At 44.6% G+C, this 14,122-nt stretch overlaps 1 protein-coding gene across 1 annotated transcript in view; it reads right to left on the reverse strand.

The window, feature by feature from the left end:
• Positions 1–13,532, reverse strand: part of LOC139298601 (semaphorin-6D-like) — a 44,350-nt gene extending 30,818 nt beyond the window's left edge. Inside the window, exons 1-12 of the mRNA XM_070921267.1 lie at positions 13,385–13,532; positions 12,901–13,015; positions 11,712–11,769; positions 9,164–9,220; positions 8,690–8,791; positions 4,724–4,814; positions 4,195–4,317; positions 3,542–3,630; positions 3,052–3,141; positions 2,813–2,940; positions 2,378–2,509; positions 2,080–2,235 (exon numbers count right to left, since the gene is read on the reverse strand). Of these exons, the coding sequence (XP_070777368.1) occupies positions 2,080–2,235; positions 2,378–2,509; positions 2,813–2,940; positions 3,052–3,141; positions 3,542–3,630; positions 4,195–4,317; positions 4,724–4,814; positions 8,690–8,791; positions 9,164–9,220; positions 11,712–11,769; positions 12,901–13,015; positions 13,385–13,532 (1,289 nt within the window). The remainder of the gene's footprint in view (positions 1–2,079; positions 2,236–2,377; positions 2,510–2,812; positions 2,941–3,051; positions 3,142–3,541; positions 3,631–4,194; positions 4,318–4,723; positions 4,815–8,689; positions 8,792–9,163; positions 9,221–11,711; positions 11,770–12,900; positions 13,016–13,384) is intronic.
• Between the last annotated feature and the right edge of the window lie 590 nt (positions 13,533–14,122).

The following is a 14,122-nucleotide window of genomic DNA, read 5'->3' on the forward strand; positions in this document are numbered from 1 at the left end:
AATTTGGCTAAACGTGTAAAGTCAACCAAGTGTCAATGGCCACTAAAATAAAACAAATCTTTACCTCTTTATTACCCACATTAACCTCGACAGTAAACCTGTTATATCTTTCTGAAATGTGTAGACAGAAGGAAGGAACCATGTGCCTGTGGAAAGAACCATGATGTATTCTGATCCAGTCGGGCCTCAGGGGCACCGTGAGCCCCCTGGCCACATTTCAGCCATTCCCCTTGATTCAGAAAAATGGAGCCTTCCATCAGCCAAGACGTCGTGACTCAACTTCCAGTGTGAAAGCTGATTATTGATCTTGGAAACTTAACTAAAGTAACCCACTTTTTTCTAGAGTTTTCAGCCACATTTCACAGTCTTCCTCAGCTGATGGAGTCTGCTCAGGTGTCGTCACATGACCGAAGTACAGAGCTTCGTTCACGTGGTAACAGGGGAGACATTCGCTGAAGACCAGAAAATAGCTAGTAAGAGGACATTGAGTCTCCTTGTCTGTCTCGTAAAAGTAGAAATAGAAATAAAACATTAATTCTCAAAGTCTCGCTCACTTTGTTGGTTTATAAAGGGCATGCTGGGAAATGTAGGACGGCAGTAACTTACAACTTACAAGCATACGATATATGTGGAGGACATTTACAGCTCTCCATGACAGAACACCTCAGAGTGCTCTGGCTGTCTCAGACTGACGTTATATAACAGAGGATCCGTGCAGCCCTTTGGACATCATCATTATCTGGGTCAGCTCGAGCCTTCCCAGAGCGGAGGCTAATTCAAACGTGGAATTAAGAGTCTCATTCCCATTCCAGACTGGTAATTAGAATCCATCAAAAACTCATTTGAAACCTGCAGACGCAGATTAAGAAAGGTCAGATATTTTCAGAGCGTCGAGGCAGAGAGAACTTCCTGTGAGCTGACGACTAATCAAAGCTGATACCGATGATTATCCTCCCTGCTTCAGGTCGAGATGGTGGATTCGCTGCCTCTCAGAGCTGCTGTAACTTTAAAACTCGCCTCTTCGGGGTACAGATGACATTCTCCACTTTCCTCTTGACATCTCGGATCTCTTCCTCTGTCATTAAAGCTCCCAGGAGAGCTTCGTTCCTCTGTTATCTGGGTGGAACCTGACTGTCTGCCGGCTGCTGCTGATTAAAGTTACTATACAGTTCAATTTGACGATCGTTTCAGATACATTTCTACATTTAGATGCAAAGATATGTTAAACATCCCCATCGCAGTCAGGGAGATGATGACTCTACAGTTCACTGGCTCTGACATTTGACGACGGAGATAATTTTAATGTTGCATCTTGTAAATCACTGTGTACCAGAGGCGTAACGAAATGTCGACAGAAAGCAGCAGATGTAATGATCCGTCACAGAGCAGAGGGGAAGAAAAAGCCCTGTCTTCTTCTGTTACAAGTAAATCTTATCAAGCAACACCAATCAGCCAATCAACAACAACAACAAGCAAACAAAAGTCGCACTAAACGTCAGAATGTAGCAGAGACACAAATTAGTCTCCACTGTTTCGCAGAGGCTGAGATATTTTTGACAAACTGGGAAGAAAGAAGTGAGGATAAAAAAAACTGACGAGTGATGAGTCAGTATCTGCGGTGATGTAACCAGGGATGGATTCAGCCTTTTGATTGGTTGCTGGGACATAAATACATGTATTTTTATTGTAACTGACGTCTCAGTTCCACCTGCTTTGCTCCTGTGTGTGATTATTTTATATGAATGAAAGTGAAGCAGGTGAAAGTTTGGCTCTGTCTATTTTCTGGGTGTGCGGAGGATGACGTCACACCCACAGGTGGGATTCATTCGTCACATGGTTACAGGTTCACTGAAATGAAATAAAGCACCATTCATCTTCCTCTTCTCCTATTGGCCGCTACGACACACAACCTGTCGGTCGGGACAGAATCAGGATGATAATATCGTGCAGTTCAGCATTAGAGAGCGTTCAGACTGAAAACAGCATGGAGTTTGAGATTCGAACCACCAGCCCCACCCCTGGTACCGTAGTTCTGAGGAGTGGACGTACGCAGATAAGAAACTCCTACGTGTGCGTTACCTGCTGGAGGTCCTGGTGAAGCAGGGCCGGTCGTTGACGGAGGGAACAGCTTCGTCCATCAGAGGATACGACTTGATAAATGTCAGCGTCTCGTCAGGGAACTGAACCGAGGACTTGTAGTCTGCAGCCGGGCCGTCGCCTGCGCAGGTACCGGGCCTGGAGCAAAGAATTCTATGAGTCATTTCAGATCTATTCTTGTTGAAATGCTGCTGTGAACTCAGAGAAACACCCTTTTTAAATAGCTGGATTAAAGGAATCCTGGTTTCAAATAATCCTGGATTGAGATAAACCTGATCACCTTGGTCTGGGAACTTGCTCGTCTGGTACCGGAGTCCAGGATGAGTCACTGGTCCGCTGCTCCTTGAACTTCCCGTTGAAGACTTTCTCTATGTCGTCCATGTAGAAAGCACAGACTGCTGAGCCGGGGATACTGCAGAAAGTCAAGAGAGATGTCAGACCAAACCCTTCAACCTAAACTGACTCAGTACACCAAAACTGGAACTAAACCAAAGCTAACAAACTCCATCCCAAGACTCAGCAGAGCACAAACATTATATAATCCAGACTGATAATGTCCTCAAATCCTAAAATGTGGGGCCCTTTTTGAAAAGAGGAGGACACAAAGTGAGGACACAAAGTGAGGACACTTTCATAATTTCACAAAAAAATGTCCTCATTCTCTAAATAATGTCAAGCCCTGAACTCAGATTGGTCCTCACAGAGACAGAAGTACCTGTTGGCCTGAGTGGTGAAGACTCCGACCACAGCTGGTCTCTGGTTGATCTGCAGCACGTTGGTGAGAGACTGAAGAACATCGAAGTAGAAGAACGAGTCTCCGGGAACCGAACAGTTCAGACGAGCCTGAACACACACACACACAGCCATGACGTGTGGTGTCCTGAACTATACTAATAACAGACTCATGACACATCAGGACACCTCAGAGGTGGTCTCACCCTAACCCTAACCCACCTTGAGGAAGGAAGTCCAGTATCTCTCCAGGACTCTGGGAGAGCCTCCGTTATCGTTCTTACAAACCCGGGCGACTCGAGAAAACACCACCTGGGAGGAGAGAGAGAGAACGAAGCGAGAGTCAAGATAACCAACAAACGTCTGCTGGATGTTGTTGTGCAGACGATGGCGAGAACAGGTGAGACGGCTCAGCCTGAATCCCAGCAGGTCATCTCTCTTTAAACAACAGGCCTCATCAGGCACAGCCAATCAGAAGTGAGTTTACTTCATAGCCATGTGTCTGTGGAAGATACAATATCGACCTACACACACACACACACTTCACAGAAACTGATAACTCAGTCAGTGCAGGTTTCAGCTTTAGTGACCCAGAGTCCAGATACAGTACTGCCTCACACACACACACACACACACACACACACACACACACACACACACACACACACACACACACACACACACACACACACACACACACACACACACGTACCTTGCCCAGGGCGGTGTACTCCACTGCGATCTCACTGAGGAAGAAGTAGACGTAGTTACCGTAGTCGATGGCGTGCAGGAAGTGAGGCTCTGCATAGAGAGAGGTAGGAAAGGTAAATCTCATCTTCCTCCTCTGTAACACGTCAGCGTCACTCTGTGATCGGCTGATAAAATGATGTTATTTCACTTTTTACTGATTTTTTACTTTTCCCAGAATGCCGTTCAAAATCGTAAAGAGAGGAAATACGGACTCTGGGTTTCATATGACTGGTGAGCTTCATCAAACTGGGGGCCATTTGTGAGCTTCCCGACAGACTGTAAATGTCGGCGGCCCTGCACGGCTCCTACCTGCTCATGCACGGCTGCATTAGTTCAGATTAATGAAACGTGAGCGAGATGATGGGAGTATCTTCAACGTCAATAAATATTAAGCATTTTATCAAACAGACAAAGATGATTTTGAGTTCACTTTCACTCAAAACACTCAAACTACCATTTAAACTATATAAAAAAACACAATGTGCGACTATGACCAGCTTTTAAAGCACGTCTCATGGCCTTCCTGAGCGGACGGACTAGCTTTTGTAATGGAGGCAGATGTTGTGGACGTCACAAGTACAAAACTTCACACTTGGCTGGTTTTGGCTGACCTACCTCTGAGCCACTTGGAGTCGTACTTGACGGTCCTGAGGACGGGTCGGCCGTCTCCCAGGCTTCTGTAGATGACGGCGTCGCTCGCCAGGAAGTCCGTCATGGTGGCCGAGTAGAAATCTCCCCCTGAGAAACAGCGACACGTTCATCTTCACACTGAGAACCTGAACGCCTCTGGACAACTGAAGCCAAGGAATTACTTAAAAACTTAACCCAATGTCATGAAACCTGTGATGTTAAACCAAATATAAAGCCCAGCTGGACTCTATCTGACTTTCCAGACCTGCAGATGTGATTTGGTTCATGTTCTGCATTTGATCTCTAAAATGTCCCTTTTTTTCTTGTCTTTCATCATACTTGTATCATGCACTGTGGAGATGGTAAGTACTACTGTAAATGTTTGTTTAATCTCACTAATTCTTCACGTCAATGAATACAATATAAAAAGGCAGAATAGCAGAAAGCCTTGCATTAGATTGATTGGTTAAACATTTTAAAGAGCTTGCAGGAGTTAAAGTCACTCTTGACTCACCAGCAAACAGTCCAACGTTGGACTGACCGGACTCAAAGGGACAGCGAGCCTGACCGACCACCTCCTCCCCGACCTGCTCCAAGGAGGTCATCTGAGAAGAGAGAGGAAGCTAATCAAATATCTTTCTCTGGTCCAACAATACGATTACAGAATGAGGACAAGGTACAAATCACAGAAGTTATGAACCCAACGGGGGGGGGGGGGGGGGGGGGGGGTTCACAACCACTGCTTCTCATTCACCAGCTCTATAATGTCCCTGATTTCCAGATTGATCATTTGTGGATAATATGTGCTAATGTTATTCACAGCGTGTCAGCAGAGAGGATAATAATGCTGCTAATCAGCTGCCGTCAGTCAGTGTTCAGCAGGGACTCGCTGCATGTTACTGTATCTGAGCTAATAATACACTGATAGATCTGCTGACAGCTCAGCTGAAGGTGATGATGATGATGATGTTATCAGGACAGATCTGCTCAGTTAAGAAATAAGAAGTCGCAGTCTGACCTGTTCACCTTTTGTCTGAGTCTGACACAAATATGAAGAACTAAAGAAAGTAAGAGAGTGAGAGTTGCTTTGTGTTGTATTTGTTGTTGTCACCGAGCTTCTCACTTCCCTGTCAAACACAAACAAACACACACACTTTCACACAGAAAGTGATGCAGGACGGACAACTTTCTAGGTTACATGAAATGATGACAAGCTCCAAGACCGACTGAAAAAAGACAACGAATGTGGATGCGTCACGGCAGCCAGAGTCCAGGTTTAAACGTCAGGAACAGGTTTCAGTTTTTCAGTAACGACAAGAAAGAAAATACATCTAACTGAGGCTAGCTGCAGAGAAGCTAGCTTAAAAAAGTGCTACTGACAGCATGCTAGCTGCTCTGTGTTGTTTATTCACTGCACTGCATCGCAGTTAATCATGCTGCTGATAATGTTATTGACATGTTAGCTAAGCTGATAATATGGCAGCTGTGTTGATAACACTGTGTTCAGACGCTACGTTAGCTGAATTGCTAACGGAGGCTTGAGGCTGTGGGAGCATTTAGCCTCCTAAAGCCTCATAAATATACCTGTCTGCTGTGTCCACCCTGAGGGAGCTGGATCTGTTTATAGCTGCGAGCGCTGCACTGTCTGACCCCGCTCTCTGTCTTTAATACTTTCTCTATCTCGCTCGCCCTCGCTCTGTTTGACTCCGTCATGAAGTAGGACAGAGTGATATCATGTCACTCTCTCCTCCATCCAACAACTCTTCCACGTTTCCACTTTGTCCTCTTTATGTAGAATTCAGCCTGACAAGGTGAAGGCGGGTGAATCATCCCTAAATTAAATTAAACATTTAATCGCACACTTTAATTAAAAGTTTTTTCTTCCTTATTTATCTATGTCAGTTTCTGCTTATCAGTCGACCTTCATTTCAAACACTACCTGTGTACGTTAGCTGTCTGCTGGTGTTTGAGCCCCCGACACTAGGAGGTGGACACATTAAAAACCCTCAGTGTCCCCGTCTGAACGAGGTGGATGTTTCAAATGCAGCTTGAATGGTAAAAATCCACTCAGCCACTGTGGAGATGTCAGCGTCTAAAGTCAAATTTGAGGGCGAGGGTCTCGAGGGGTATAACATCAGTAGGCTATAAACTGTAGGTGGCTGATTTCAACATATTGATCCAGATCAAGAGGATAATGAGCGTTATGCTGCCTGGCCTGACCTGCATCATGAATACAGCCATCATCTTGGACAAAAAGTAGAAAACCGAGCTGCCGTGCAAGGTGCTGTCATCGGGAGCAACTTAGGTTCAGCGTCTTGCTCAAGGACGACATGACGAGGGGTGTCGGGGATCGAACCCCAGTAAGTGTAAGACTACATCTTCATCCTCTTTTATTTGTCGTTTGATGACTCGTGTCTTCACTCAAACACAAACTTGAGATGTTTGAGATTATTCAGTACGTTTTCCCACTCAGCATTTTCTCCCTCATGTCATCTCTTTGCCCTCATGAAACTCCTTAACCATGAAAATGACAAAAACTGGCACTGAACTTCCTTAGCGAGACAGCGACGGATTCAGACAGGTGTCAAAATGGAGTCGTGAAATGTTAAATGAAGTATTGTTTCCTGCAGTGATTCTGATTCCATGTTCAGACTCTCAGTCAGTGAGTCAGCAGAATCTCGCTCTCCCATCAGCTAATAGCGCCATGCAGAGGTTGAGATGTTCATTTTACTCACAAACACGAAGCTCGCAGCTCAGCTATAAACGAGATATCGCAGCAGTTTGACCAAAAGGTCCACTTTCCAGCCAAAGCGTCAGACAGAAGAAAGTGGGTTTAACTTTTGATTAAAAAACACTTTGGTCCATCATTTCTATCCACTTCAATCTGTCTTGCAGTAAAATAGGTTGAAAGCTTCATCACTGATTATCTGTAAAACTGCAGCATGTTGAGTTTGAAAAAGCTCTTGAACGACTTCCTGTTCTCTAAACAGTACGAGCTGATTTCACTTTGTGCCATCAATCACACAACGAGAGCAGGCATCCCTGTTTTTCTAACAGCCGCGTATCTCGTTTTAGATCCAAACTCTCTTGTCTTCAGGTAAACCTGTTGTTTTTCCCACCGCCGGAGGTTTCAAAGCGCAGGAAGCTTCAGCTAAACGGGGTCAGCACCTGTCAATCAAACTTCCAGCGCCGCAGCAGCGTGAAAAGAGGAACGCGACTCCTGACTGACACCTGAAATTGTGGTTTTGTGAAGGTGTTGTGTTTGGTCTTGACGAGGCGTCGCGAGCCGCCTGACACTTTCAATTAGCAGCGGGTGTCGCTGAACGAGTGGGGGGGGGCATCAGAAATCATCTCGTCTCCCCGTCTCTCTGCTCATTAACCCATCGTTAGTGGCGATGTGTTGGGAAATTCAACAGCTGAGAGGATAATGGGCAGGTTATATTCTGTTGTTGGTCCAAAATAGCAACTAGCTATTCAGAAAATATTCAGATATAAATAAGGAAGACAGAAGAAGAAATCTAAGTATGTGTGTGTGTTATTCAGATGTTTCTGTCCCGTTTTAAGAGTAAACTCTGAAGTTCTGGAACATCTGGACCTCGACATTAACTTTTAAAAGCTTAGTCCTGCAGTGTGTTTGATGAACGCTGCTCTGACCAGGTCTGAAAGTCACATCACGTTAGAGACAAACAGCTAAGGAGGAAACAACAGACGCAAGTTTAATTAAGGCAGGAATTTAATACAATATATATTACAATATGTATTGAAGGAAAGCTAAAAGTCTCAGATATTTGATTAAAGACTAAGTTCACACTAAATCCACACTTCATCATACTATCTGTTGATCCTGGTCTCAGTCCACAGTGCCACCGCAGTACTTTGTCTTTCTTAACAGGAAATCCAGTAAAGCACAAAAACACCTGCACGCACTGCTTTCTGTGTGAGCGCACACGCCGACTGCATCGTGATGTGTGTCATCGCGGTCTGACACTGTCCTATTTCACAGTGTTGCAGAAGAAAAGCAGCAATTACATCACATTCGCTCACCAGATTGGCTCATCCAGGCTACTGTACCATGGCTACTTCTTCGTCTATAAACTGACGTTGTCTTGTACCTCACGCCCCTGAAGTACACGGTGATGTCACAAAATCCAGGAAGAGCTGAGAGCTTGTGACCAACAGTAGTTGTGTTGCAGTTAATAGTGAAACATGAGCCGTCACGCTGACTGAAACAGACCTGGAGTAGACGGGCAGGTGAATGTAGAGGGATGCTGGAACAAAGTACTGACTTCAGAGCATTTTCCTCAATATTTAAAGAGGTGTGGTCAAGCTGAACGGGGTGTTTAGTTGCTCTTCAAGTACTGCATTAAGTTACTTCCCACCACTGCTGCCTTGAAAGTAAAAAATCAATATGTGTTGAGTTGGAAAAGAACTCTTAATGAGTAAAAACATGTAAAAACCAACAGTGGGCAGGTGTGTTTACCTTGTAGTTTCGGCAGGTGGGGTTGAAAGCATTGGTACCGCAGGCGAACAGCGTCTCGTCGTTTCGGGGCACCAGCACTTTGACGTAGTTGTAGCACTCGTCCTGAAACACAAAAAACAAATCAACAAAATGTGACGAGCCTCATTCATCATAGAGTGATGCGGCACGATAAAATCTTATCTTTACGAGGACGAAACGTTGCCGTGAGAGTCTTTCTAATTTTATCTTCAGGGTCAGTGAACTTTAAAGAAGAAAGTATCAACGCCGCTCATTTATCAAGTCTGTCAGGGATGAAACATCTCCTAAAAGGGTTTAGAGTCTCTAAAACCATCAGAACCATCCATCCGTGAAAACAACAATACATGAAAACTGTAAGTTCAAATGGAGAAAAAGAAAAGACGAGGAAAGAGGAACAGTAGGTCTTAAAGGTAAAGGAAGCGGAAAAAGGAAACAAGAGGTGGATCAGAGACTCACGCTGTTCTTCCCTCTGACCGTACACTTGCTGACGTCTTTGGACCGCCACGTCAGCTTCTGAAACACAGGAAGAGGAATGACAGGATGTAATCTGGAGTGACACTCGTGCGTGAAAGATGTCATTTTCTCTGAGCTGTGGAGTCGACGCTCACGTCAAGAGCTTTATTGATGAGATATCAACGCGAGCTCGCAGGTGAGGAGGAATATGAGTCATATCTGACTGCAGAAGCCACAGGGAGGAAAATTACACCATCACAAACAAAAGAATACAGGCTGCTGACAAACCAAATGAAATGACTGTTGATTTGAAGCTTCTCAGAGGTTCAACATGTATCCCAAATATAAACAATCTTCATGAGACATTTGACTTTTGTCCTTTCAACAGCAGAGGTTCAAACAATCTCAACGGTGCCTCATTAGCTGATGGAGGTTGCCATGGAAATGGCTCTGCTGTCGTCACCTAAACTTCGGTCACGTGAGGGCAGGTGTTCGTTTCTGGTTCTATACTTAGATCGTGTGATGACAACCATCTCCATGACAACCGCTGATGAGAGTCAATAAAAAAGATAATAAGTGGTCCTTGAGTTAAACAGCAACAACAACAGCAGCTCTCTGCTGACCTCTGGGGGTTTAACTTGTCACCTTACTGCAGTGATGTAGAAGTGTACCCCAGGGTGTGTCAGTACACTGTGACATCACTATTAGGTGTGGTTATAAGTGCAACAAAGCACACAATAACTGCTAACATGATAGCCAGTTCGTCACATTATGGTGCAGACAGTCACAATAGCTCTCCAGGCTAACTGGGTTGCTAACTGTCAGTTTATCCTCCAGCAGAGCAGAGTTATATAAAGGCTGATGGTTCATAACAGCTAACTAGCCATCATAGCTCCCTCCATTTTGGCTCTTTGTTCCCTCAATGGTCAGCACGTCCAGATGCTTCTCTGTTGGTCAACAGCACAGATTTGCTTGTCAAACTTCACCAAAGTTGAACTGAGTTTCTCACAAATGTTCTCGTGTGACCAGTTCATTAAGCTGCGTTTAAGCCATGTGGGAGTTACTGCAATTACCAGTTTCTGAATGGTTGGTAAATGGCGCTCACGCACACATCCACGTTGTATTTACAAATGGGGAAAGTGGATTGTCCTGAAAGCTCCGATATATCTGACCCAACACTGAATAATAATAATAATCCTAATAATAACAATGTGGAAGTACCTGAAAAGTAAAAAGTAAAACATGGACGCCTCACATCAGTCAAACTCAGTCGTTGAAATAGTACAAGCGTCGCGAGCTGTCGCCTGCAAGTCATAAACAGCATTTCCACCATCATCCCACGTGAAGTGAACGTGTTCCCTCCGAAACTCGGAGGATAACAATGAAGATTATTTCTACCAGAGAGTAAGACTACAATCGGTGGAACTCTTGGTTTGAATGTTAAACATGAGTTCATCATTAAAAATGTAAAACTTTTCTCTAAAGACAAATGTACAGACGGAGAGAGAGACTGAGCAGGACCTGACGTGGACCCGGTCCGAGCCGCTGAGGCCGGATCACCGATAACGAGAGTAACAGCTCAACATCAAACAGCTGCTGTAGGCCGTCCCACAATGCACCGGGAGGGCCATTACTGCCAGGAGCCACCCTGTAACCTCCTCTCTTTGATGAGGAGGAGGAGGTGTGCAGATCAAAGGAAGCCTGTCCTTTGTGCTGCCTCACACGTGACCAGCTGCTGTCGTTTTCTTCCTCCGCTCGGATATTTACTGCGTCTATTGTGCAAAAACTAAAAAGGCTCTTTGCTGCGTTGTCAGCCGTCAGGTTTGATGCTGTTCTCGACGCTTTGAGGAAAGATTCTTCTGTAAGACGAAATCACAGAGTGGAGCTGCAGCACAGACGAGTCTGTGATGGTGAGTCAATGTTATTTTGTCTTATTATGACAGAAGAGAGTCTGCGCTGACCTCTGAGGGTGTGGTGAGCTGTGGCCTGTTGTAGCTGCAATGTGAAGTGCAAACACTAGGTGGCAGCCCAGCGGGGGTTTTAGCCTGGGTGTAGTTACTCTTTAAGGCATCTACAATCTATATTTTTATAATAACAATGTATGAAATTATAGGTGAAAACAATGTGACAATGTGAAAGGAGTCCCTGGTAGTTAGCGTATTATCAGCTATGTAGCCATAAAAGTATTTAAGACCTTTAGCATCGTTCAGATTTTCATGCAAGACAGCTGGAGACGGTTAACTCACAGAGTTAATGTTCAAATAAGAAGCTGCTTTAAGGCTGGAAAAAGAAAAAAGCTGCGACGAAAATCAATGACCCATTGTTTCAGTGTTACTGTAATTTACTATAAATTTCAAGAGGCTAGTCTGCCAATAACATCACTGTTAAATCGCATAAAAGCAGTGCTAAAGTGGAAGCAATGGTCTGTGGACATAATCGTCTTCTCTGTGGCCCACAGGTCGAGGTCGACAACACAACACACGAGATTCTGTATCTTCAAACCCGGAGCTGTAATCCAAAAATAAACGGATTATCATATCATTTTACTCACCAGCTGAGGTACGAACTCCTCTGAAGCCGTCGTCAGGTTCACTGCAAATACGTGATCCCTGCAGAGTTCAAGGCACAGAGTCAGCGCTCAACATGCAGAGTCAACAGATCTGAATTCATGTGCTGCTCCATGTTTCTGAGCTTTAACATGTGCATGTGTTCTCCCTGTCCTCACCTTTCCAAGTTTAGGATTCAGACTTTATTTCTACTGCAGCTGGTAATTTTCTACGTTTCCCAGAATGCCTCTCAACACCCCGAAGAAGACGGGATGAGCTTCATTACAAGCAACAGAGCAAAACGCTGAAATTCAAATCAGACCTAAGTAGCTGATTTACAGTTAAAATCCCAGAAAAAACACGACAAACAATGGGAGTTTGAACGTTGATCCAGATACAGACTTACTTACTGCCTTAAAACCAAACTTCCTAATCCTAATCATGGATTTCAAGGCACTCGAGAGTCCGTCAAACATACGATATCCACAATAAGGAAGGTGGGAAGTAACTTGCACCATTAATAGAAGATTGTACCTTCTATCTTCTTTCCACTTGAGAAAACGTTGCTCCAGATTTGCAGCTCAGACTCATGGATGTATCATAAGGACTGGATACCGAACCCAAAGATGGCGCCTATTCAGTCCAATAAGAATTGCTTGCCTGGAGCATACGGCAAAAAAGGTTCTAGCTTCCGGGTTTACTTCCGGGTATGCGGCCCACTGAATATACGCAGTAGTGTTTCTCCCGCTCAGCCCACAGACTTCACCTTGTGATGACGTCACTTTTCTCGAGGTGAGCTTTACAAAAGCCTCCATGGATCAAACATTCATAATAGAAAGAGTCATAACTGACCTCGAGGCGTCCTGTCAGCAGCTTTACAGACATCTCTTTTACAATGGCTGAGCGGCGGCACCATGTCAACGTCTTACTATAGATCCATGCTCAGACCTGAACTGGACTTCACTGAGTTCTTCTCTATTTTGTGCCACTTGGGACGTGTCTCTACAGTGGATTTCTTTCTGAATGACTGTTGAACGTTGTCGAACATTAAAATGGCAGCTCTCGACAGAAAGCCCCGGCTTTTTGATACGGAGAGGACTAAACCTCAAACCTCTGGATCTAACAATCTGTCTGATATCAAACTGGTGCTGCTGAAATGTCTGGATCAGATGTCATATTTGTGTGTTTACTGACCTGGCAGCGATGTACAACATGTGGTTGATGCGTAACAACCTCTGAAAGTCCAGGCCCAGACGCAGAGTGTCGTTGTCCTGAAGCAAACCTTGAAAACCTGGAAACTGATACGACTCTGCAGAGAGAGACAACACAGTAAACATTAAAGATATAAAAGACGGACGGATATTTTCTAACAAAACTCTCTTGTTCTTCATGTTTTAATGAATTTGAACCATTAAGATCTATTCAATCTAACAGGAAGTTAAAGGTGTTTAAAAGCAAAATGAAGAAAATATTGGTAAAGGGAACACGTGTGAATTAATTAAGTGAATTAAGTAAATTGGATTTGTTTTTTTTAATATCACATTTATTGATAAACACAAAGTCCAGTTTAATAATCAGCGCAAAACCAATGAGAGCCCAGTGAGTGGTGCATCCGTCCAATCAGATGAAGGAAGAGTTTATCTTTGTCATCACCATCAACCAATCAGCGTCTACTCACGCTCCGAGTTGACCGTGTTGATTGGCTCCAGGTCTTTGGGGAAGGGCGTGGTCGAGGCCGACTCAGACAGGAAACAGGAAGTGAGGATGAGTAGCAGCAGCAGTGGCGGCGTCTGCCGCCACGGTGACAGCCAATTGGTCGGAGCCATTTTGTAGGAGAGAGAGGGGAGGAGGGGGGCGGGGTGTGGTGATGTCAGCAGGTCATGGTGGGCGTCGGCTGTGAGGAAGAGGAAGACAGAGAGACACAGAGAGAGAGAGAGAGGGAGACGGGTTAGAGACAGTCTCCCAGGTCATCCTCTCTGTCTTCAGCTATAAATGATGAGGGATTAGCATTTAACCTAGCAGTTAGCCCTGTATTAACCAGGTATTAGCCGGATCACAGAGCAACCAATCAATTAAATGGATTAGCATTAGCTTAGCGTTGGCGTGTTTGTGTCGATGTTGACAGCGCGCACACACACACACACACACACACACACACACAAAAATATGGTGATGATACCACTTTGAAGTCAAACAGCTGTGAGATACTGAAGACATTAGGACGACTGCTTGTCAGAGAAACGTGGACGTTCTCTGAACAAGTCCAGTGTATTTTCTTTGATCAGCTTGATAACTTGTCTCTCAGAGATGGACACACAGAAAACAAAGACACTATCAAATGTGACACTGAGATATGAAGAGTTCACCTCTTGCTGAACACAATAAAACACAGAAAGTGTTCATGGCAGGATGAATG

This window comes from Enoplosus armatus, chromosome 16 (assembly GCF_043641665.1).
Source record: "Enoplosus armatus isolate fEnoArm2 chromosome 16, fEnoArm2.hap1, whole genome shotgun sequence".
Classification (NCBI taxonomy): domain Eukaryota; kingdom Metazoa; phylum Chordata; class Actinopteri; order Centrarchiformes; family Enoplosidae; genus Enoplosus; species Enoplosus armatus.